The sequence below is a fragment of the Mobula birostris genome, chromosome 1 (genome assembly GCF_030028105.1).
Source record: "Mobula birostris isolate sMobBir1 chromosome 1, sMobBir1.hap1, whole genome shotgun sequence".
NCBI classification, from domain to species: Eukaryota; Metazoa; Chordata; class Chondrichthyes; order Myliobatiformes; family Myliobatidae; genus Mobula; species Mobula birostris.
This window is the reverse complement of record NC_092370.1, coordinates 58117062-58141305: the sequence shown is the minus strand read 5'-3', so window position 1 is coordinate 58141305 and position 24244 is coordinate 58117062. Positions and strand designations below refer to the sequence as shown.

The 24244-nt window shown below is 42.8% G+C and overlaps 1 protein-coding gene across 2 annotated transcripts in view; it reads left to right on the top strand.

Annotated features, from left to right (window-relative positions):
- Positions 1-3989: 3989 nt before the first annotated feature.
- The window catches only part of kcnk9 (potassium channel, subfamily K, member 9), a 98183-nt gene continuing 77928 nt past the window's right edge, over positions 3990-24244 (top strand). Inside the window, exons 1-2 of one of the 2 annotated variants that reach the window (XM_072261317.1) lie at positions 3990-4002; positions 13904-14203. In XM_072261317.1, the coding sequence (XP_072117418.1) occupies positions 13921-14203 (283 nt within the window). In that variant the 5' untranslated portion in view covers positions 3990-4002; positions 13904-13920. Of the gene's footprint in view, positions 4003-13653; positions 14204-24244 lie in introns of those variants that run through there. The other variant, XM_072261218.1, reaches the window with a different exon arrangement.

Sequence of the window (24244 nt, the reverse complement as noted above, 5' to 3'; positions counted from 1 at the left end):
AGGACCTCCTCCCTTTCTCTACCTATGTCATTAATACCAATATGTACCATGACTTCTAGCTGCCTATTCTCTCTTTTCAGGATATTATGGACATGTTCAGAAACATCACGAACATTGGCACCTGGGAGTCAAATTACCAGCTGTGTTTATTTTTTGCATCCATGGAATTGCCTATCTGTCCCCCTAATATATATAGAGTCCCCTATTACTGCTGGCATCCTCTTTGGTTTCCTACCCTTTTGAGCCACAGGGCCAGACTCTGTGCCAGAGGCATGTCTGCTGTTGCTTCCCCAGGTAGAACCTACAACCCTGCCCAAACAGTACTCAAAATGGAGTACTTATTGTTGAGGGAGACAGCAACGGGGATGCTCTCTTTATCTGATGTTTTCTTTCCCTCGCTTGACAGTTACCTGTTTATCTGTTTCCATGAGCCTTGGGGTCACTACCTCCTATCACATTCTCACTTTCCCTAGCAAGCCGAAGGTCATCAAGCTGCAGCTCCAGTTCTCTAACATGGTCTCTAGGAGCCGTATCTTGATGTACCTGGTGCAGATATGGCCATCCAGGAGACTGGAAGTCTCCTGGAAATCTGACACCCAGAACAGTAAACTGGCCTTGCAGATATACCCCCTGTTCTTTGAAGAGTTAAATAAGAAAAAGAAAGAGGAAAAAAACCCTACCTATTCTCTACCTGTTCTTGCCGAAACCTGCTGAGCCAAAGCTTGACCACTCTGACTCAGCCCACTCCAATGATGACCGCTTCTACTGCATTTGCCAGGCCAAGTGATAGACCTGGTAGTGTGTGAATGTCTTGGAAATAGTGACCACTATTTTAGATAGAAACAATAATATAGTTATAGAATCCTAGAAAATTACAGCACAGAAACAGGCCCTTCGGCTCATCGAATCTTTGCGGAACCTTTTAAACTGTCTACTCCCTTGACCTCCACCCTGACCATAGTCCTCCATCCATGTACCTATCCAGACTTCTCTTAAACATTGAAATTGAAATCGCATCTACCACTTGCACTGGCAGTTCATTCCACATACTCTGTGCCCTCTAAATGAAGAAGCTTTCCCTCATGTTCCCCCTCAAACATTTCACCTTTTACCCTTAACCATGACCTCCAGTTGTAGTCTCAGCCAACATCAACGGAAAAGTTTGCTTGCATTTACCCTACCTATACCCCTCATAATTTTATATACCTCTATCAAATTTTCTTTCAGACTTCTAAATTCAATCTTTCCTTATAACTTAAGTCCTCCAGTTCCAACAACATCCTTGTAAATGTTCCCTGTACTCTTTCAAGCTTATTAACATCTTTCCTGTAGAGAGGCGTCCAATTTTAATTTTAATTTATTCATTTATGGGATATGGGTGTCACCAGCTGAGCCAGCATTTATTTCCCATTCCTAGTTGCCCTTGAGAAGGTGGTGATGAGATGCCTTCTTGAACCACTGCAGTCCCTAAGGTTAGGTACACCCACAGTGCTGTTAGTGAAGGAATTCCATGATTTTGACCCAGTGACAATGAAGGAATGGTGATATGCTTCCAAGTTAGGATGGTGAGTGACTTGGAGGGGGATTTACAAGTGGTGGTGTTCCCAGATATCTGCTGTTCTCGTCCTTCTAGATGGTTGTGGGTCTGGAAGGTGCTGCCTTAAGAACTTTGGTGAGTTGGCGCAGTGCATCTTGTAGATAGTACACACTGCTGCAAATGTTCGATAGTGGAGGGATTGGATGCTTGTGGAAGGGGTTCCAATCAAGTGGGCTGCCTTGTAGTCAATGGCGTCAAGCCTCTTGAGTGTTGATGGAGCTGTACTCATCCAGGTAAGTGGCGAGTATTCCATTACATTCCTGACCTGAGCCTTGTAAGTGGTGTACAGGTTTGGGGAATCAGAAGGTGAGTTACACACTGCAGGATTCCTAGCCTTTGACTTGCTCTGGTAGCCACGGTATTTATATGGCTAGACCAGTTCAGTTTCCTGTCAATGGTAACCCCCAGGATGTTGATAGGAGGGGATTCAGAGACGGTGATGCTACTGAATGTCAAGGGATGATGGTCAGAGCCTTTCTTGTTGGAGATGGTCATTGCCTAGCACTTGTTTGGCTCGAATGTTACTTGCCACTTGTCAGCCCAAGTCTGGATGTTGTCCAGGTCCTGCTGCATTTGGGGATGAACTGCTTCGCTATCTGAGGATTCACGAATGGTACAGAACATTGTGCAGGCATCTGCGAAGGTCCCCACTTCTGACCTTATGACGGAAGGAAGGTCATTGATGAAACAGCTGAAGATGGTTGTTCTTAGGACACTTCCCTAAGGAACTCCTGCAGTGCTGTCCTGAGGATGAGATGATTGACCTCCAACCACCACAACCTTTGTGTCAGGTATGGTTCCAACCAGTGAAGGGTTTCCCTCCAAATTCCCATTGACTCCATTTTAGCTAGGGCACCTTGATGCCATACTTGGTCAAATACTGCCTTGATGTTGAGTGCTATCCCTATTGTTTTAACTATACAATTATAAAGAAGGACACAATAAATAAACTGAATATAAACTCTACCCACAGCTTCTTGCCTTTTCTCACCCAAACCTCTCCTTGCTGTAGCTTCAATGCTGAAGCCCCAGATCACCACTCTAACACTGTCCACTCCAACAAAGGCCGCTCCGCTTGCCCCTGCCTTATTTCTATTTGCCCTTGCTGATGAATCCTGATCCCTGACTGGCTGCTGTTCGAACACCGAAACTCCCACAAAGTGCTGCTTTTTCATGAACACTTGCCAACCTCTGTGAGTCATCTCTTCTTGTGCTCCCAATCTCTGATTGGTCGTTGTTCAAATTCCAAAACTCCTGTGAAGCACTGCTTTTTAATGCACACTTGCTGACCTGTGTGAGTCACCTTTTCTCTCACTCATGATCTCTGATTGGTCATTGTTAAAATACATGAAAATATGAAGAGAATGGGGGTGGGGGGATACAGATGACACATGTGAGGAGGATATTTAGTCTAAATTGGCATCTTGGACAAATTGCTTGTCCAGTGCCATACTGTTCTATGAACCAATCTGCTAAGAGGGTGTCTTTTTTTGTGTAGAATATCATCTGGGACAAAGGATTTTAAAAGGAAAATATTTTCTTACAAATGTTCACTTCCATAATTTGGATCATAACTTTTCCCAAAGCCCTGTTACAAACCATACCACAGAGTAAATAGGTAAGAAGAGAAACCTTTAACATATTAGGAAATCTGTCACCTGTACAGTCTCAATATAGACTAATAATTATTTTGTTCTTTTCATATTTGCCATTCAACACCATAGAATAGACAGACAAGTTGTATATTTTGTCTAAAATGTGTGTAGATGTATCAACACAGAAATTTAAAAAAAACTGTACCTCTTCCGATAACAGAACAGATCACAGGCCAGTAAAATAAACTTTTATCCATAAAGGTGAAAAGGAAACTGTATTTCTAATGCATATTGCTTCTCTTAGGAGTGCTTATTACCTCTGCTAATCTGGCATGTTTGTAACGGTGGTTTCTGAATCAGAATCAAATCTATTAACACTGGAATTTGTTGTTTTGAGGCAGGAGTACAATCCAAAACCATAAAAATCTATAAGTTACAAAAAGAAATAATGCAAAAAAAGGAATAACAAGGTGGTGTTCATTGGTTCATAGACCATTCCAAAATCAGATGGCGGATGGGGAGACATCGTCCCTGAAGTGTTGGGTACAGGCTCTTGTACCTCATCCCTGATGGTAGTAGAGGACATGTCCCAGATGGTGAAGCTTTGTGATGATTGATGCCGCCTTCTTGGGGCACTATCTCTTAAAAATATCCTCAATGATAGAGCCATAGAACACTACAGCACAGAAACAGGCCTTTCAGCCCATCTAGTCCATGTCAATTCCTATTAAACTGCACCCAGACCATAGACTTCCATACTCCATCCACGTACCTATCTAGATACCCTTCAAATTTTGAAATCAAACATAAATCTATCACTTCCACTGGCAGCTCGTTGCATACTCTCACCACACTCTGAGTGAAGAGCTTTCCCCCATGTTCCCCTTAAACATTTCACCTTTCACATTTAACCCATGAGCTTTAGTTGGAGTCTCAGCCAACCTCAGTAAAAAAAGCCTTTTTCCGTTTGCCATACTATACCCCTCAATTTTGTATACCTCTTTCAAACCCTCCCTCATTCTTCTACGCTCTAGGGAATAAAGTCCAAACCTGTTCAAAATTCCCCTACAATTCCAGGCAACATCCTTGTAAATTTTCTCTGCACTCTTTCAAAATTATTGGTATCTTTTCTGTAGGTAGGGAACCAGTACTGCATACAGTACTCCAAATTAGGCCTCACCAATGTCTTATACAACTTCTCCATAACATCCCACCTCTCAAACTCAATACTTAGTTTTATGTTGACAATCAACACTGGTGCACCTCAGGGATGTGTGCTTAGCCCACTGCTCTACTCTCTCTGTACCCATGACTACGTAGCTAATAATAATAATAGACATCTGTTAGTCTCATGAGACCATGGATTTGCGCCTTGGAAGGTTGTATGGAAGACCAGCAGTTGCCCATGCTGCAAGTCTCCCCTCTCCACGCCACCGATGTTGTCCAAGGGAACGGCACTAGGGCCGATACAGCTTGGCACCGGTGTCGTCACAGAGCAATGTGTGGTTAAGTGCCTTGCTCAAGGACACAACACTGCCTCATCTGAGGCTCGAACTAGCAACCTTCAGGTCACTAGACTGACGCCTTAACCACCTGGCCACGTGCCAAGACAACTACGTGGCTAGGCATAGCTCAAATGCCACCAATAAATTTGCTGATGATACAACCATTGTTGGCAGAATCTCAGATGGAGATGAGAGGGCGTACAGGAGCGAGATATACCAGGTAGCTGAGTGGTGCTGCAACAAAAACCTTGCACTCAATGTCAGTAAGATGAAAGAACTGATTATGGACTTCAGGAAGGTTAAAACGAGGGAACACAAACCAATCCTCCGAGGGATCAGAAGTGGAGAGATTGAGCAATTTCAGGTTCCTGGGTGTCAAGATCTCTGAGGTTCTAACTTGGCCCCAAAATACTGATGCAGCTATAAAGAAGGCAAGACAGTGGCTATATTTCATGAGGAGTCTGAGGAGGTTTGGTTTGTCACCTAAAATGCTCAAAAACCTCTACAGATGTACCACGGAGAGTATTCTAACCTGCTGCATCACCGTCTTGTGGGGGGTCGGGGGGCACTACCGCACAGGATCGAAGTAGGTTGCAGAAAGTTATAAAATTAGTCAGTTCCACCATGGATACTGGTCGCCGTAGTAACCAAGACATCTTCAAGAAGCGGTGTCTCAGAGAGGCAGCACCCATTGTTAAGGACCCCCATCACCCAGGATATGCCCTCTTCTCATTCTTACATCAGGAAGGAGATACAGGTCCCTAAAGGCACACATGGAGTGATTCAGGAACAGTTTCTTCCCCTCTGCTGTATAATTTCTAAATAGACATTGAACCCATGAACACTACCTTGATACTAATTTTTTAGTTCTGTTTGTGCACTAACTTAGTTTAAATTAACTATTTAATATACATATATAACTATTGTAATTCAGTTTCTTTTCTATATTGATCATGTATTGCATTGTACTGCTACTGCAAAGTTAACAACTTTCATAACATATGCCAGTGATATTAAACCTGATTCTGAGTCAGAAGGCCTATGTGCCAAAAGCTCTCTTTGTGACCCTATCTACTTGTGACACCACTTTCATGGAATTATGAATCTGTATTCCCTGGTCCCTCTGTTCTGCTGCACGCCTCAGTGCCCTACAGCTCACTGTGGTCTTAGGCTGGTTTGTTCTCCTATAGTGTAAAACCTCACAATTGTCTGCATTAAATTCCATATGCCATTTTCCAGCTGGTACAGATCCTGCTGCAAGCCATGATAGCATTCCTCACTGTCCACTACTTTCCCAATCTTCGTGCCATCAACAAAGTTGCTGATCCAGTTAACCATGTTATCATCCAGATGGAAAGCGACAATGGACCCAGCACCAATCCCTATGGTACGCCATTTGTCACAGGCCTCCAGTCAGAGAGGAAACTATCTACCACCACTCTCTGGCTTCTCCCACAAAGCCAATATCTAATCCAATTTACTACTTCTTCCCAAATGCCCAGTGACTGAACCTCCTTGGCCAACTTCCCATGTGGGACCTTACCAAAAGTCTTGCTAAAGTCCATGTAGACAACATTCACTTCCTTGCCCTCATCAAATTTTCTGGTACCTTCTTTGAAAAACTCTGTAAGATTGGTTAGACACAACCGAACATGCACAAAGCCATGTTGATTTTCCTTAATCAGGTTCTCCCTATCCAAATACTTATATATCCGGTCCCTTAGGATACCTTCCAAACCTTCCAATAACTTAATAACTACTGATGTCAGACACATTGGCATATAATTTCACAGCTTATTTTTTGGCCATTTCTTAAACAACAGAACAACATTAGCTATCCTCCAATCCTCTGGCATCTCACCCCTTACTAATGATGTTTGAAGTATTTCTTCTATGGCCTCTGCAATTCCTGAACTAACCTCACACAATGTCTGAGGGAACACCGTGGCAGGCCCTGGGGAATTATCCACCTAATTTATCTCAAGACAGCAAACACTGACTCCTCTGGAATCTGTGTATGGTCCTTGCCCCACCTTCTGCTTTGCTTCACTTCTATTAACTCTGTGTCAATCTCCGAAGTAAATACAGATTCAAAAATCCATTTAAGATTGCTCCTATCTCTTTTCAGCACTATGCATAGATGACCACTCTGATCTGCAATCCTTTTTCTCTTAATATATCTGTATAAACCCTTAGGGTTCTCCTTCACCTTGTTTGCTAGAACAACCTCATGTCTTCTTCCGGCCCTGTTGAATTCCTTCTTAAGTGTTCTCTTGCATTTCTTATACTCAAGTACCTCATTTGTTCCTTACCTGCCTCTTCCTGATATGTAACTCCTTTTTCTTCTTAACCAGGGTCTCAAAATCTCTCAAAAACCAACATTTCCTAAACCTGTTATCCTTGTCTTTTATTCCAAAGGAACATATAAAGTACTCTCAGAATTTGACTTCTAAAGGCCTCCCATTTACCCTGAAAATAGCCTGTTCAAATCCACAGATCCTGATACCATCAAAATTGGACTTTCTCCAATTTAGAATCTCAACCAGATGACCAGACCTATCCTTCTCCATAATTATATTGAAACTAATGGTATTATGATCACTTGTTGCATAATGTTCCACTATACAAACTTCTGTCACCCACAATATCTCATTCCCCATAGGAGATCAAGAATCCCATTCCTAGTTAGGACCTGTATGTATTGATTAAGGAAATTTTCCTGAAAACATTTAACAAAATTGATTCCATCCAGCCTTTTTTACAGTGTGGGAGATCCAACCAATATGTGGAAAGTTAAAATCACCTACTATCACAAACTTATGTTTCTTTCAATAGCCTGCATTCTCTCTACAAATTTGCTCCTCTAAATCTTGCTGACTGTTGAATGGTCTAAGTATAATCCCATTAACATGGCTGTCTCTTTCTTATTCCCCAGTTCCAAACATATACCCTCAGTAGATAAGCTCTTCAGTCTGTCCTGTCTGAGCACTTATCATGGTCCGGTCTATGAGGTCTGCATTCCAGTTCATGGTCCGGTCCATCGTTCCTTATTCCAGGTTTTATGGTTTTCCCTTGTTCTGTTGGGTGCTCTAATTGAGGCACCTGATCCCCATTTTGGGCTGGCTACATAAATAGCTCCTGGGTTCAGCTTCATTGGCTGGACTGTTCCCTTCCATTTGACTTGAAGCCTTGCCTGTGTCCTCGCCTGTATCGCTGTCAAGTTCTACCACCAGAGCAAGACTGGAGTCTTGCTGCGCCTACATAAGGAACTGTCTTTTGTTGTCTGGAACTGTCTCTGTGTCCACGCCTTTGCTAGGCAGGTCTGGCTGTTTGCCACTACCTAGAGTTGGGAACTGTCTTGTCATGTTTAGTAGTCTGTGTTCTTGTCCCAGCTCCTAGACTGCATCCAGTCACATGCTAGTTCTCTACTCAAGTCTTGTTCCTAGAACTTCAGTGTCTGTGTCTTACATTTGGGTCTTCCATCAATGCCCACCTTATGACAGCACTGCTGTGACAATTTCACAGCTCCCCTTTAATACCTCCCACTCTGTCATGTCTAAAACAACAAACCCCTGGAACATTGAGCTGCCAGTCCTGCCACTCCTGCAACCAAGTCTTACTAATGGCAATAATGTCATAATTCCATGTGCTGATCCATGCCCTAGGCTCATCCACCTTTCCTCCAATACTCCTTGCTTTGAAATACACACATCTCAGAATATTAGTACACCATGCTCAACCTTTCAATTCCTGAATTTGAATGTAGGATTAACAACATCTTTGCCCGAAACCACTTCACTACCTGCTCTGGCACTCTGATTCCCATCCCAGTACATTTCTAGTTTCACACCCTCCTCCCCCATGCAGATCTAGCAGACCTCCCTGCAAGGATATTAGTTCCCCTCAAGTTCAGATGCAAACCATCCCACATGTACAGGTCCCACATTTTCTGGAAGAGAGCCCAATGATCCTAAAATCTGAAATCCTCCCTCCTGCACCATCTCATTAGCTAACAGTAAACTGTATGATCTTCTTATCTCTGGCCTCACTAGCACAGGGCGCATATAGTAATCCTGAAATCACAACTCTGGAGGTCAAGTCCTTTAATTTAGCACCCAACTCCCTGAACTCACTCTGCAGGACCTGGTCATGTCTCCTACCCGTGTCATTGTTACCAACACGGAGCTCAACCTCTCACTTAAGAATGCTTGAACTCAATCCAAGGTATCCCTGACCCTGGCACCTAGGAGGCAACATACCACCAGGGAATCTTGTACTTGTCTACAGAGCCTCCTGTCTGATCCCCTAATCATTGAACCCGCTATCACTCTTTCCCCCCCCCTTTCCCTTCTGAGCCACAGAGGCAGACAGTTCCAGAGACCCAACCACTGTGGCTTTCCTCTGCTTGGTCATCTGCCCACTCAACAGTATCCAAAATGGTATTGAGGGGAATGGCCACAGGATTACTCTTCACTGCCTTCCTCTCCTTTCTCCCACCTGATGGTTACCTGTGTCCTGATTCTTTGAGTGTAACTACCTCCCTGTGTCCTGTCAACCAGCCTCTCAGCCTCCCAAATGACGCGGAGTTCATCCACATCCAGATCCAGATCCAGCTCCAATCGCTTAACGCGGTCTGTAAGAGGCTGCAGCTGGATGACTTTTGTAGGCGTAGCCGTCAGGAACACTGGGGTCTCCCTTCCTTCCCACATTGCGCAAGAGGAACATACCACTATCCTGCGTGGCATCCCCACTCTAACCGTGAAACGAGAAAGGAAAAAAAAAACACGCAAAAATCTACCTACAGCCTCCGCCTCTCCTAGTCGAAGCCTCTCTGTCCGAAACGTCGACGGTACTTGTTTCCATAGATGCCGCCTGGCCTGCTGAGTTCCTCCAGCATTCTCTGTGCGTTGCTTTCTGCTGACTCCCCACTCCCAAAACAGTAGGAAGGAAGCTTGTGCCTGTCATGGAGTATTTGTGAAGCTTGGTACGCTGTACTCAAAGAGTGTTTGACGGTTTGCTTGGTACGCTGTCCTAACCAAACTCCTGGCAAAGTTTAAAAACCTGTAAGAGGATGGGGATAAAAGCGTGCTCAGTCAAGTCTAATTCTCTTAGTGACCTTGGTCACGACCACAAGTGAGATCGGTATGAGGGCACTGCTGGTGGTCGAGAGAGAGTGGAATGGAGCCAAACTTAATGATTTACGTAGTCTTCATGGTCAATTATTCCTGCAACCGCATTTGAGGTATCAACTAGGGCATTTATGGGAATGGAGTGATGTGATCAGGTACACATCTACTCCCCTCCCCACAAATCTTTTCCCCCAAACCAGTATGACTCATTTCAGAAGGGAAATGGGGTAACAGGTGCTCAGGATATACGTATTTCTAGAAGCATCACGTCAAATGAACCACTGATAATTGCACAACTCACAAATAATTACTGGTGATCACAATAACATTAGCACTTCAGTCGCTGAGCTCTGTAGCAAGGAAATCTAATAAAGTAAATAATCAGGCTTTGTACTTGGAAATTAGACACAGTAGAGCTCAAGATGAAAATGCCGCCCATTGGTTACCATGCAATCTGTCTGTATTTGAGAAGAATTTGCCGGTCATGTTTATGATAATCTCATAAATCCTGTCAATGTGTACACATCACATCATTTTGACAAGATTAAAAAAAAAATTACTGGTGTCCTGCCGTGATGCGTTCGACCTTAGTTGAGAAATATTTTTTTCGAGGGAAGTCTTCCTTAAAACTCGTAAGTGGGTGAGGTGCATTTGTTCGCGACTCGCCCCCTCCCCAGCCCTGTCAATTTCACTATATCTTTTAGAATTCAAGAAACTTTGTAAATGGGACACTTACTTTCAATGATAACAAAATAGGGGAAGTGTTTGAGCCTCAGTTACTTCCCTCGCACATTTCGCGTCCTCCCGGGCACCCACTAAATACTTCTTGTTTCCAGTTATCCAGATGCTAGAAGCTGGACTGTCAACATTTCCAGCATTATTTCCCGCACGTGCGTCTTTTTTACTTTGCAGATCCACCGGCTGGCTCCACGATGCACGGCCAGTTGTTTGCACAGTGACTGTTCAGTGACGCGTAAATTTTCCATCCATTTTATCGTGATTAGTATACCCTGATGATGAGTTTAACACAAAATATAATGCTAGTAAACGTACTGCGGTCCGTTTTTTTTCCATTGCCGTGTGAAAACTCAAGACAACGCGAACCATGCTTCACCGTCCGTTTCTCAATGATGATTAGAAACGCGGCGCTGCTATTGCAACCCTCCCACTAAATCAGACGTTGTTGGGGCAACAGTTAGGCGTGTTTCAAACTCTGGTCGGTTACTGGGATACCTAGCTATTATGATGCAAAGAATATGCGTTTTTCTTTAAGTAGAAGTGATTGGTATAACTGAATCAGCATGGATTCGCAGCTCGGTCTGAACTGACAATTTAAGTTAGTTATGGGCTTGTCAAGACAAAGTATTATCTTTCGAATGCATTAGAAGAGAATCTGATAACTGTACACAATTAAAACAGTCAAATATATTTAATCCTTCGAGGATGAGTATTCCTGAACATAGTTCATCGTTAGTTTTATCATATTTCCTGTAACGCTGGTGATCACACCTGTTAATCTTCCACTAGAGTTTGTGGAAATCAGATGTTGACACATGTTTGCCTGGCGCTAATGAGAGGGCACGGTCCGACTGCAGAATCACATCACATCACGTCACGTCACATCAAACAAACCGGCGGCCGGGGTCGAGGGCTGGGGGTGCGGTCTTTAATGTTTGTGTGTGTGCGGGGTGTGGGGGGCGGAGGAGGAAGGGGAAGCCATTATCCTCAAGTTTTTACAAATTCTTTCAAATTATATTGCACGTTTAAAATTCAATGGAGTTTTGCTGGTTTGCCGGATTGAAAAATGGTTTTAGTTGTATGTTTTGCTCGGAGGAAACGGCTCTGTTTTAATCCACAGCCACGTCGTAAGAGGTTCCAACCCCAAAGAAGCAGGTTGAGATTCCTGGGTTTTCAAGTTTGGACAGCCGCTGACTCAGCAGTGAGGGGTCTGACATGGACCGAGTACCACACGCCATTCCTCCTGTATCTTTTGATTTCCACATAACTTATCTACAATGTCAGTTGCCTCTTTTGCCAATGACGCGAGAAAGAAAACCCCGCCCCGGAGCTCGTGCCTGTCCTGTTGTTAAGGACCACGGACAGCTCAGAAACAAGAAGAAGAAAACGTGGCTGCTTTTCATAAGATAGTGTCGTAGAATATTATTAAACCAAAGCTAATTATCAAGCCATCTTTTCACAGTTGTGCTATCACATAACCCACGCCATTTTGTACCACATTGTATGTTTCATGACTGATTTAATGCACAATCAAATGTAAAAATATATCTCTCTTTACACCTGATTTTTTTTCTCAAATTCTCGACTATATTGTTTTTTAATCCTAATAACTGCATAATTAAATTGCAAAGGAATCATTCGTAACTACCAGGATCTCACTTAACGCGAATTTCTCTACACGGTAGACAATATGGTTACATTACAAATCCTCATTTGTCTGTTATGTAAAAGGAATAGCATTTTACTCATACTTTCAAAATATCACGTTGATTACCGTCACACATGTAAAACAACATGGCACATAGAGGCAAGTGTATTTTTGGCATCTGAAGTTCAGTTATGCTTAATAATATCTCAGAGGCCATTCCTAGAACCTGGGGAGGGGGCGGTTGTTGTTGTATTCTGTAGGTTCCATTTGCTTTCTGAACACTGACTTTACCAGATTATTTGGGCGGGTGTTTTCTCCTGATACAACGTTCGATCGTATTCACCTCCAATCATTTATTTAAAAGGCTAACTAGGTAGGGGTCCACGGACGCCTCGGTTAATGATAAGGCTCTATGGCATATAAAATGTTGGGAAACCCTGGTCTATAATGACTCGTCTAAGGGCTCCGTTATAGCTTTCCTTCCGTTCAGTTTTCAGAATTAGAAATGGGAATCGCATTAGATCTTAGTTTGATGAAGCTTCGGAAGAATCATTTTGGCTCTCATGAAGTTGCATTCAGACTGATCTAACAGCGCGGGACTTGTGCAAAAAGCTTTAGCAGATTGTTCTTAGTGCTCAGTGTAACAGCGAACTGTCTGTAGTAGTTGACTAGTTATTAAGGAAGGTCTCTGCGTTGTCAGCGAAAACTCAAAAAGAAGCGCAGATTAGTGAAAGCGAAACGTAAAGAACAAAACATTCCTATCCAGGACTAGAATTAAGACGTTGCCAGGTTAATTTTGCCTGAAGGAAAACGAAACCGGGCTGGCTCTGCCGGAGTCTGTGTGAAATCAGGAAGTGTGGTGGAGAGGAGGGTGTGCCGAACAGACTGCAAGTGGGTCGGAGAGGTTATGGAAGTTTGTCACAACAAGATATGACATGTATTTAAGTAAGCCTCCGTAGGTGGTGGCCTTATCCCCCACCTCTTTCTTCAGTCCTCATACGCTTTAATCTTCTCACTGGCAGGTTGTTTCATTCCCGCCTTTCGTGCATCAGGGTACAAATAAGGAGATGACATCAGACAGTCGTCTTAAATCAACCTTCTTAACAAAAAAACCCCTGAAAATACCTGCGTTTAAAATTGATAACTAGATAAGGTGGCGATGGCTGAGATCCCACTAGGTGTGGTTAGAGAGGAAGGAGACTCGGAGGGAGGGAGGTAACGCACTCCAGCAATCAGATCTAATCCAACGTGGTGGGTACCCCTGTCAGATTCATCAGCAATCCGCCAAGCCCACTAGCTCCATCCCACGCCCTGTAAGCGTCTCTTCACTGTCACCAGCCGGTTTTGACGCAGACCACAGCGCCTCGGATCCCCGACCGTATCCTTTGAGAACAGATCGCTCAGCGAACAGCATTCCCCCCACCCAGAACGTGCTGTTTTGATGGCCCTGCGCACTGGGACGACTTGGTTTGGTCAGGTCTTGCGCAGAGTTAGGTTGCAGGGATCCTGGTCCCGGCGATCGAGCAGCTTGCTCTGTCTGTCCGCCTCCGAGAAAACCATTGAAGAGGACCAGTACGTGTCGGATAACTTGAACAGCCGCTGCCGGGATCCTGGCTGCTGTACCCGGGCTTTCTCGGTGGACCTCAGGCGTTTGGAGAATAGAAGGGAGAGCGGACATGAGCCGCTCACACGCCGTTTTTTGGAGGCCATGAAGCGGCAGAACGTGCGAACTCTATCCTTGATCATCTGCACGTTCACTTACCTGCTGGTGGGAGCTGCTGTCTTCGATGCCCTCGAGTCCGAGTTCGAAATGGAGCAGGGCGGCAAGCTGAAGGAGCAGCAGATCGGGCTCAAGGGCAAGTATAACATCAGCGATGAAGACTACAAGCAGCTGGAGGTGATCATCATGCAAGCGGAGCCCCATAGAGCTGGGGTTCAGTGGAAATTCGCTGGATCCTTTTATTTTGCTATTACAGTGATCACAACTATAGGTAAGGAAGTGCTCATTGGCTCCACTTTAAACACACACGCACACATAGATGGGCTATTTCTGTGGTGACTTGGTGCTGAAGGACAGCGACAAACGGAGAAACGGAGCCTTCAAACCGTAGTTGATGAATTGGGTTAACCCCTTCCTGGGTAACAAGAGGGGTCTTGTTTAAATCCGCTTGGTAGCAGGGAAAAATGTAGAGAATTATAAAAGTCTGACTGACTAGTGGAAGTTTACAAACTCAGTCTCAATCCAAATCTAAACTCCAACCCAATTTATTAACCACCTCCCTGATGTGAATCGCAGTTAAATAAGAAAGAGAACCTTTCACTCACGTTCGTTTTTCTGTTAGTAACTTGCTGCCGTGAAAACTGTCTCACAGGAAGACGCCAATTCAGACTACTCACTCCATTTATCCAGCGAGGCGCTCAGACTTTCGGTTTCTGTACTTGGACGCCTTGAAACGAGTTAATGTCAAATTTGTATCATTAAAATGCTAAGCACACTTGGATCACATTTCTGTGATACTAAATGAGTGTTCCGTGAAATGCCTAAGGAATCTGTTCAAAACGCAACTGCAGACGAGTGTGTTCAGTCTATCGCTGAACTTTTATACCCTGTTGCGTGTAACATTGAAAGCAACAGGAGCGTTGGAGGATGTAAATAAAAGAGATCCCCCAAGTGTCTGTGAAGTGCAAGGGGACAGAAGACACAGAAGGAGGGTCATGTAGAGGCAAGGGGTCGTCTTTTAAGTCTGTCCCCCAACCCCTCACTTTGGGATGCGTTGTCTCAAAATGTCTGAAATGAGTGGAATCGAAATACCTTCGAAACCCCGCAATGTGAGCAAAACCGATGCAATAAAATAAAACCGCTTCCCGCGTGAGTGCAGTGCAGCAAACGCAAAAGATGACGTGCTGTGTAAAGGGGGTGGGGGGGGGGAGTAAACATACACAGGGGAGGATATTCAGGGAGGTGCGCAACATAGTTTTCAACTGATTCAAATGTAGCAGTTTGTCGCACACCACTGAGACTTAAACTTCCATCAGCGGTTGATAAGTATGCCATATTAAACACTGAATGTTTGTTTTACATTAATCAGATGTTTTGGGATATTAAAAGAACATCGCTGTTAATAAGCGATGTTTAGCAATAAGCTGTCCTGTGACGGGGAAACCAGTCGCCCACTGCACCAAAAGCAGTAGACCTGTGTTTTGAAACAAGGCACTGCAGTCAGTGACACCCAGCCGCCGAGGTTCACCAACAACCTATTCCCCTTTGAAATGGAGAGAACCAACAACAATGGTGCAATTTTACTGAAACGCGCAAGAGTGGGAGGGGAGAGGTGGTTTGTAGAGGGATGTCATCCATGTTGTCATGCTGAACACGAAGGGGATGCTAACTTCTGGCTGTAGATTGTAATATCTAACCGTGAGTTCTCCCTCCTCGTCTGAGGTTGGAGTTAACTTGACCACGTGCCAACACCAGTCACTACTAACGCGGTCACTGGCCACCTTGAATACCCCTGTCTTTTGTTTAACATATCTTTCAGACAAGAGCACTGAAGGCGCTGAGATGTTTTGTGTGCCAAAAGCACCAGTCAGCTACAAGTTGTTGTTTTAAATATTTATCACTTCTACGATTTTCTTAGGGAGTATTTAAAGGTGAAATCACAGTTTCCACGATGTGATTTCCAGGTGACAAAGTCCCTGCTGTAATCTGTTTAAAACAACGCCCGCTGTAGTTTGTATACTCTGACAGCCCTGCTTTGCTCATTTCTAACTGTCGGAGTTGACATTTCCACCCGCCTTCCCGTCACTCGATCCAATGCACTTTTCCTGATTAATCGCTTTAAATGTTTCCACCAACGCTGCTTATTTAATTACCGACAACAAGTGCAGAATCAGAAATGCATTTAAGTTAGAATCACAACAGTGTCAGAACTCGCCGCGGGACACCCACGTACATTTAAATGGAGATTATGAGACAAGAGGCTTCTTGCATCCTTCTTGTATGTCCCAATCAAAAGTGCCGGGAAACACATCCAGAGTCAGGGGCAGATGCGCGTCTGTCTATTCTATAGTTTCCCCTGTTTGCATAGCAGAAAAATACAATGCATACGATATCCTTTGAAATTGTTCTACGCATTTTATCAATACTGCCGTGGCACCACGAATACTCCAAGACTGACCATGTTAAAATGAGTCAGTTTTACAAGTTAGAAACTACTGCGTTTTAAAAGTCCCATCTAAAGACCAAGACACTGGGGCATTAAAAAGTGAAACCACCCAGACTGTGATGCTTTAGGGGTGTTAACGCAGACGGTTCTGAGAAGAATTACAGGAAATCTTTTGGTATGAAGGTTAATGGTAGGGAACTGGAGCGCCCCCTATAGGAACGTTCAGAATATCACATCCCTACCAACCCTCCCCCACCCCATTCCCCACTGCCCCCTCCCATCTGCTCTTTTTAATTTAAAGGCGATGATTTAAATTAGAACTTAACTAAAGCTAAGGAAACTTCAAATTTGTTATAAGTGACCGACTTTCTTTAAAAAAAAACTTGCAAGAAGGGGATTTGTTATTCATCTATAATGTTAGATCCACAACTAATTCAATACAGTTTATGCTTTACAGATTATATTAGCATTGAAAGCTACATGGCCAGGATAGAAATAACGTAATTATATTTCTTGTAAAACGAGTAAACGATGCGTCCGAAAAAACACATTTGTTGTAGTATTGCACATGTTAAGTAGATGGAGATTACACACGTCTATTTGCCCATCAAACCTTCCTCATCTAGATCCACCTTGCTAGCTCCTGCCTCAGTCTTGCCATTCACTTCTTTATAGTCGGCGTCCGCCCCCCCCCCCCCACCCCGCACATTCTCAGTCCTGATGCAGCGACTCGACCAGAAACATCGACAATTCGTTCGCTTCCGTAGAGACTGTCTGTCCCACTGAGTATCTTCAGCAGTTTGTTTTTTTTTGGTTCCGTATTCCAACATTGGCAAACTATTGTGCCTCGAAGTAAATGTCGAATATAATTTATAGAAGAAACGGGTATTGATAAAAAAAAATGGGGCAGCTGCATTTTGTAGGAATATAATCGTGTTTTCTCCAATTTAATGCACCTCATTCACAGTAAATGCAATCTCCTGAACCTGTCACTTTAGTTTTCTTCCTTCAGTCTGGAGGAAGAAAATGTCTTCTCTTGACGCGCATATCTTCCTCAGGACACACAGGATTTAGTAAATTCAGATAAACAGACTTTCCCGATTATATCAGCATTGGCAACTCCTGATGAAAGATTATCAGTTGTAGCATTAGCCACCTCTCCAGAGGTGGCCGATGAGCAGGCCACATTTTCTATTGGATTTCAGTGAACTATATATATAGTACTTCTGTCTCTTATTCTCTGTTTTATATCACTCTCCGGAGTCTTGCCATTCACTTCGTATGTCCTGCCTTGGTTTAACTTCTCAAAATGCATAGCTTCAGACTTGTTTCCATACCCTTCATGGCTCACTACCCAAGTTGATCTAGACCCCAATGTTCTTTTGTGGACAACCTTCTTTAGCCCACCCCTCCATGCCAGCAAAAAATATCCTGCCTACACGCCTGTCCAAGTTTTAATATATATGACAACAGCGGATCATTCGCTGAGGCACACCACTGGACATAGGCTTCAAATTTGAAAAGCAGCCCTTCAATACTGCTCACAAAATGCTGGAGGAACTCAGCAGGTCAGGCAGCATCTATGGAAATTAATAAACTATATATGCTGATGAAGGGTCTCAGCCTGAAATGTCGACTGTCGACTTTCCATAGATGCTGCCTGACCTGTTGAGTTCCTCTAGCATTTTGTGTGTGTTGCTCTGGATTTCCAGCATCTGCAGAATCTCTTGTGTTTCCAATACTGCACACTGTCTGTCACCTTCAATCCACTTTTTAATCCAATGGGCTAGCTCATTGTGGATACATGTGAACTAACCTTCCAGAAAAGCTTATCATGAAGGATCTTGTCAAAATCCTTGATAAAATCTATGTAGGCAACATCTATAACCCTGCTCTTGTCAAACCTTTTGGTCAGCTCATCAACAGAGAACTCAATCATTCTGTCTTTCCTGGTCTCCATCTCATCACAGATATTTAATTTGATCTCCATATACTCTGCAAGTTCAATGCATTTTTTTCTAAGATTTTATTTCTCAGTTAATTCTGTTTTTCTTTCCACATGCAGCCTTTCCTGTTGTGTATTTCCAGCACTTTCTGTTTTGGAAAATTGGCCACTATAAATTGTCCCTAGTATGTGGGTGACTGGTGGGTAAGTGTACAGAATGGACAACAGGCTCTTCAACCTCAACAAGTTCGTGGCCAAGAGCAAGATCAGCACAACCACTATCATAGAGATTCAGTATGTGGATATACTTGCATACACAGCATGCTCTGACGAAGACCCCTGATGTATCATGAATGCCTTTGCCAAGGTATATAGAACCCTGGGTCTTGTTTTGAATATATAAAAATATATATCCTATATCAACTACTGCCCAACCTACTAGCCATCCCTCCATAAAAGCTTATGATATCACCCTTGAAAATGTAGACCACTGTCCCTACCTTGGCAGCATTCTGTCCTCAAAAACAAGCATGGACTCAGATTATCTAACTACTGAGTAGTGCTAGTGGAGACTATGCAAAATTAGGGGAAAGAGTCTTTGAAGACTGTGACCTGCAGGTCCAAACAAAAGTTTTCATCTATAGAGCAGTAGTCCTTCCTACATTATTCTATGGAGCTGAATCTTGAACCTTCTACAGGAGACACCTGAAAGTCCTAGAACTATACCACCAAGAACTTTATGAAAGAGTTTGAGGATCATCTGGAAGGATGGATGAATTAACACCAGCATAATGGAAGAGGCAAATGTGAACAATATTTCCACCATGATAGAGGAACTCCAACTCTGATGGATAGGTCATTTCACCTGGATACCTAACTTACATCTCCCCAGACAGATCTTTCACTCCCTGTTGAAGGAAGGTCAGCAAGCCTCTGGTAGGCAAATGAAATGTTTGAAAGGTAACATCAAAATCTGCCTGAAAAAATTGAACATTACATCAAAAATCTGGGAAGACATTCCACTCGTTCGATGCACATGAAAGAAATCTGTTCAAAGGGGAGCTGTGCTGCATGGTAGCAGCTGCCTGTGCTGTGCCACGGAGAACAAGCAGCAGCTGCAAAAGGAGAGAATGGACAACCAAAAGACCCAACCACTAAAGACAGCCACCACTTACTCATGGCCACACTGCACCAGAATATCTGGATCCCAAATCGGCCTTTACAGCTACCTGAGGACCCACTAGTAGACAACTACTTAGGAGATCATTTTACTCAACTTGTGGGTGAGTGGCAGAATCTGGGCGAGTTGATGAGAATATGGTGAAACTAATGGGATTAATGAGGGATTAGTCGTGAATGCTCAGTTAGATGAGATGGGCTGCCAGGACTGTTTCTGTGCTCTATCTTTCTATGACTCAGCTGCTTCCTGTTCTGCTGACTACCTCTGTTTTTACTCCAGTACCTTCTTAGATGCTTGCAAAACAGAGTGCAACTGATGCTGCAGAAAGCTATTTCTCATGGCACTTATAGTCTAGGCATATATGCCCACGATAATTAAGCTGAATATGTTTTGTAGAAGAATCACTCTGGGAAGTGAAAGGGTAAGGAAATGCGAATTTTGATATGAACTGGTATTTTCAGCTAGTCTGTCCTTTTTATGTTGTTTTCCCGTTCAATATTCCAGTTACAACTAATGAAAAATATGGGTATAATTAGCAAGTAACAATATGATTTCCAGTATAAACATTTGATGCTACATCTGTTGGCAGTTTTCTTATTGAAGGAGATAAATATCCACTCAAAAGGGAACTGATGTAACAAGGATGTACAAAACAATTAGGGCTTATGGTGAACATTATGCTTCCTGACTATACTTTCAAAACAAAGACCACGTCGATGTTAGACTATATTTCAAGGTTAGTGTGAAGTAGTTAGAGCTCTTATTCTGACGGTTATTCTGAATAATTTGGAAATTATGGAATGATTTCATACTAACTTTGCAATGCATATCTTACAAGGTAGTGGTCTTAGATGTTTGTGGGTGTCAGTAAACAACGGTTCACTGAAATTCTCCATGGTGGTGAAAAAGTCAGAACTTGCAAATGATGGGAATGTGAATCTCGCTGAATACAGGAAAAAGTGGCCAATCCACCACGAAAACAAGATTCTTATTCATTTTGGTATGAGAAAGAGACAGACTAGATCGTTCTTATGCCAGCCTTTAACGTTTGAAATTCTGGTCTTTAACCAGCTTGTCTGCTGCACTTGGCTCTACCAGATCCTGGAAAACTACCAATCACTCCTTAATGCCGTTTATGTCAATATACCTTAAAACAAATTCTTGTCCCGTCCCTGTCCTGCACCTTTCTACATCTTCCTACATCTTCCGAGCCAAACAGGTTGATTTAAAAATTGAACAGGGGCCTTGGTTTATTTCCAAATTTGTAAACCCCCTATTGTCTTTGTACAGATAACTTACAGATAAGCCAAAATTTACTGAAATATCCAAATATAGTAGCAGTTAATACTGTATTTTAAAAGACAACTAGACTCCTACATAGGTTGACTAAAAAACCCAAGTAAAGGGGTGTGAAATATGCTTTCAGTCGATTCCTATTCCGACGTTTAACAGCCAAATCGGATAACTCGGCTTGCTCATTAAAGCCGAACAATTGCTTTGCTCAGACAACCCACTAGACCTTTTATCAGATCTATATTTTCTTGTGGTGGAGAGCAGTGAGCTGGTTTGACCCTTATGACTCCTGTTCTGTCTATTCCTTGAGCATCACTCGACAAATGATTTCCCCTCAGCCTATATGGGGAAAAAAGCTTGCAACAAGCAAATTAGATGCTGGAACATGCCGTCCGTCGCACAGAGCCGCAAGCGCAATGCTGGAGGAACTCGTTAAGTCCGGCAGCACCAATATAAGGGAATAGAGAGTCGACGTTTCGGGCCGAGACCCTTCATCAGAACCCGAAAGGAAGGGGTGGAGAAGTCAGAATAAGGTGGTAGGGGAAGGGGAGGAATACAAGTGGCAGGTGATAGTATTTCCAGTATTTTATGTCTTTTTCTTGGCTTCTGATTCCAGCTTTTGCGTTTTTTTCGTCTTTTTACAGCATCTTGTAACCCTTTGTTTTTCTCTGTCTATCCGCAAATCTTTCGCGTTCACTTCCACCCTTCACTTTCAGTTAAAAACCATTTTCTGACATTTATATACTTCTCAGAAACCACTCGCCCTCTCTCCTCCTCCCGACAGCCTGACTTCCTCTCCCTCACTTGACATTAATTTGGTAATTCCAGCCCCGTGACTTTGCCACTCAAGGCTTGCTTTCCTGCTCACATTGTTTTTTTTTGGTTTATATTTCAAGGGAGAAATAATAATCTAACCTTCTTTGAAAGTGTACTCAAGCATGTAATCGCAATTCTAAGAGCAAAATTAGGGAGTAAGAAAAAAAGCGACGGAATGACATAGGTACAATTTAGCAGCAGTTTGCTTCAAATTCAGATTTAATTTACTTAATTTGCTTCCGAGCAACATTCCCCAAACCCTAGCTTCTTGCATCCACCTCTGCCCGCTGTTCTGTCTGACTTCACGGAACAATGTTCCTGCCGTGTAGATAATAAAGGCTTTGTATCAGCACAAAGGTGGAAATCTCTCATCACCAGCCCCAGAGGAAGCCGTATCCGCAAAGCATCCCCAATCGCTCAGATCTCCGTTTAAGCTCGGAAGTTTTCTGTCCTCGAGGTCTGAAAAACCTTCTGCCCTTCCCGTGATTACCCTCAGCGGTTCATTTCAGTTTAAATATTAACGAGGGAAAACACCCTTTGCGCCGCAGATCTTACTTACCCTACCTCACAGTTCAAAGCAGAATACGGCCAAATGTTCACTTGGAAAGCTTAGACTTAATTTATTTACTTTTACAAATTGGGAACTGCAAATACATGCATAAACACACACAGCTGTGTCACATTTTACACACACCAATACACTGCTGTTCTTGAGTCATAAACACAACTGCACTGGATTTCACGCACACATGCACACACAACACCCTTCCACCTCTCATCACTACCCCACTCCCCCATGACCTCCATGCACATGATTTGGACAGATTCACCTCTGCTAATCTCCATTATTCTTCAATTTGGTATTTAATTGTGTGATTAGTTGCCGAATTTTGCTGAATTCATCTGAAACATTTTAAAACACCTATATAAGGAAAGCCTTTTTTTAGATCAAAGAACGTAGACATAACTGGCAAGATTTATTTTTGGTGACCAATTGCCCTATTTACTGAGTAATTCCAGACGATATGTAGGAGTCAAATGCTTAGGTGGGCCTGGGGCACACGTTACCCTGACAGGGGAAGAATAATATATTTCCTTCTGAGAATCTTATCAATAAGCCAGATTTCTTTTTAAACTACATTTTGGCTGTTTAATGGCTAGCATCACTTAAATTGGCTTTTCGTTTCAAGTTACTTAATATGTATTTGAATTCATTCTCCTTGGGGGTTCAAGCTAATTTCTTTTGGTAAATAATCTTAGCTTCTGAATAGTAGTTCAGTAACTTTAATGTATTGAATGTAATTGTTACAGCAACTTTCAATTGTAATGAGTTCATTGAGAATGCTTAGGTTTAATCACTAAGCATTCTATCTATCTATATCCTTCATGTTTTACATTCAAGCACCACTGAGAAAAGCAATGATGGTTCTTTCAAAGATTAGGAGACTGGCAATGATTCTGATAGCTGAATCACCCATTTTCAGGATTTGAACAAATGATCTGTTTCTGACATGTTCAGAAATGCATGCAATTTGAAGAAATATAGATGATCTCTTTTCTCAGGCTTTTTTATTGTCTTAATGCAGGAGTTTCCTAAATTGTGTTCTTTAAAAATTACTGATAACATTTTCTAATATTCCTGCTTTGAATTAAAGTGGCTTTAGGTATGTGATTGATTTTTGGTTTATGAGAAATGCTGACCCTATCCACTCATCATCCTGGAAAATCATAATAATTTCTCAGGACACGCTGATAAAACAATACACTGAAATCTCAGACAGTTGGAAAATCATTGGTAAAAGGCTGTGCAGGGACACGTCAGTCCAGCAAATTTTCTTAATTGTTAAACAGTTGAACTTGATCCCTACAAAAAAAATGAAAATAATTTTTTTTTAACAACCAATCTGCTGGAGAAACTTAGCATGTTGAGCCGTATCCATGAGCAGTATCTGTTGGGGAAAAGGAATTGTTGATGTTTCAGGTTGACACCCTGCATCAGGACCCAATGCCGACAGCTCCTCTTTCCCCCCCCCCCCACCCCCCCAGAGCTGCTGCTGGACTTGCTGAGTTCCTCCAGCAGAGTGTTTGTGGCTCCAGATTCCAACATCTGCTGTTTCATGTGTCTCCAAAATAAATCTGTAGTTAGCTTGGCAGTTGTGAGAAGGTGAGCATATATTCAGTTTGATGATCAAGCATACTTTTATCATATTCAATACAATGTTCTGACCTTTCTACGGATTGTGGAAGTTAGAGAAAAGGATATATCACTTCGGTTTCTTCCAAGAGGGAGATAGCTGGTAATATATTTGTCTCAATGTACGAGCATGTTACTGCATAGTGTAGTTCAGCAAGACCACATTGAATGTTTGTTCTGATACAGCTGCAGGGAGAATTATACTATGACCTACACAAGTGGGCTGAAAAGCCAATGCTTGTGCAGTTCTGTTCTACATTCTTAAAATAAATTAAGAGATGGCTTAGGGTTCTATATTTCTGTGAAACCGGAAGAAACATTAGGATATGCCTTCCCTACGATCTTGTGGCTGAACTTAATAATTAATGAATTCAGTAACTTGTTACAAATTAGTGGCAGCATGCGTTAGAATCATAGTCATAGAACACTACAACATGG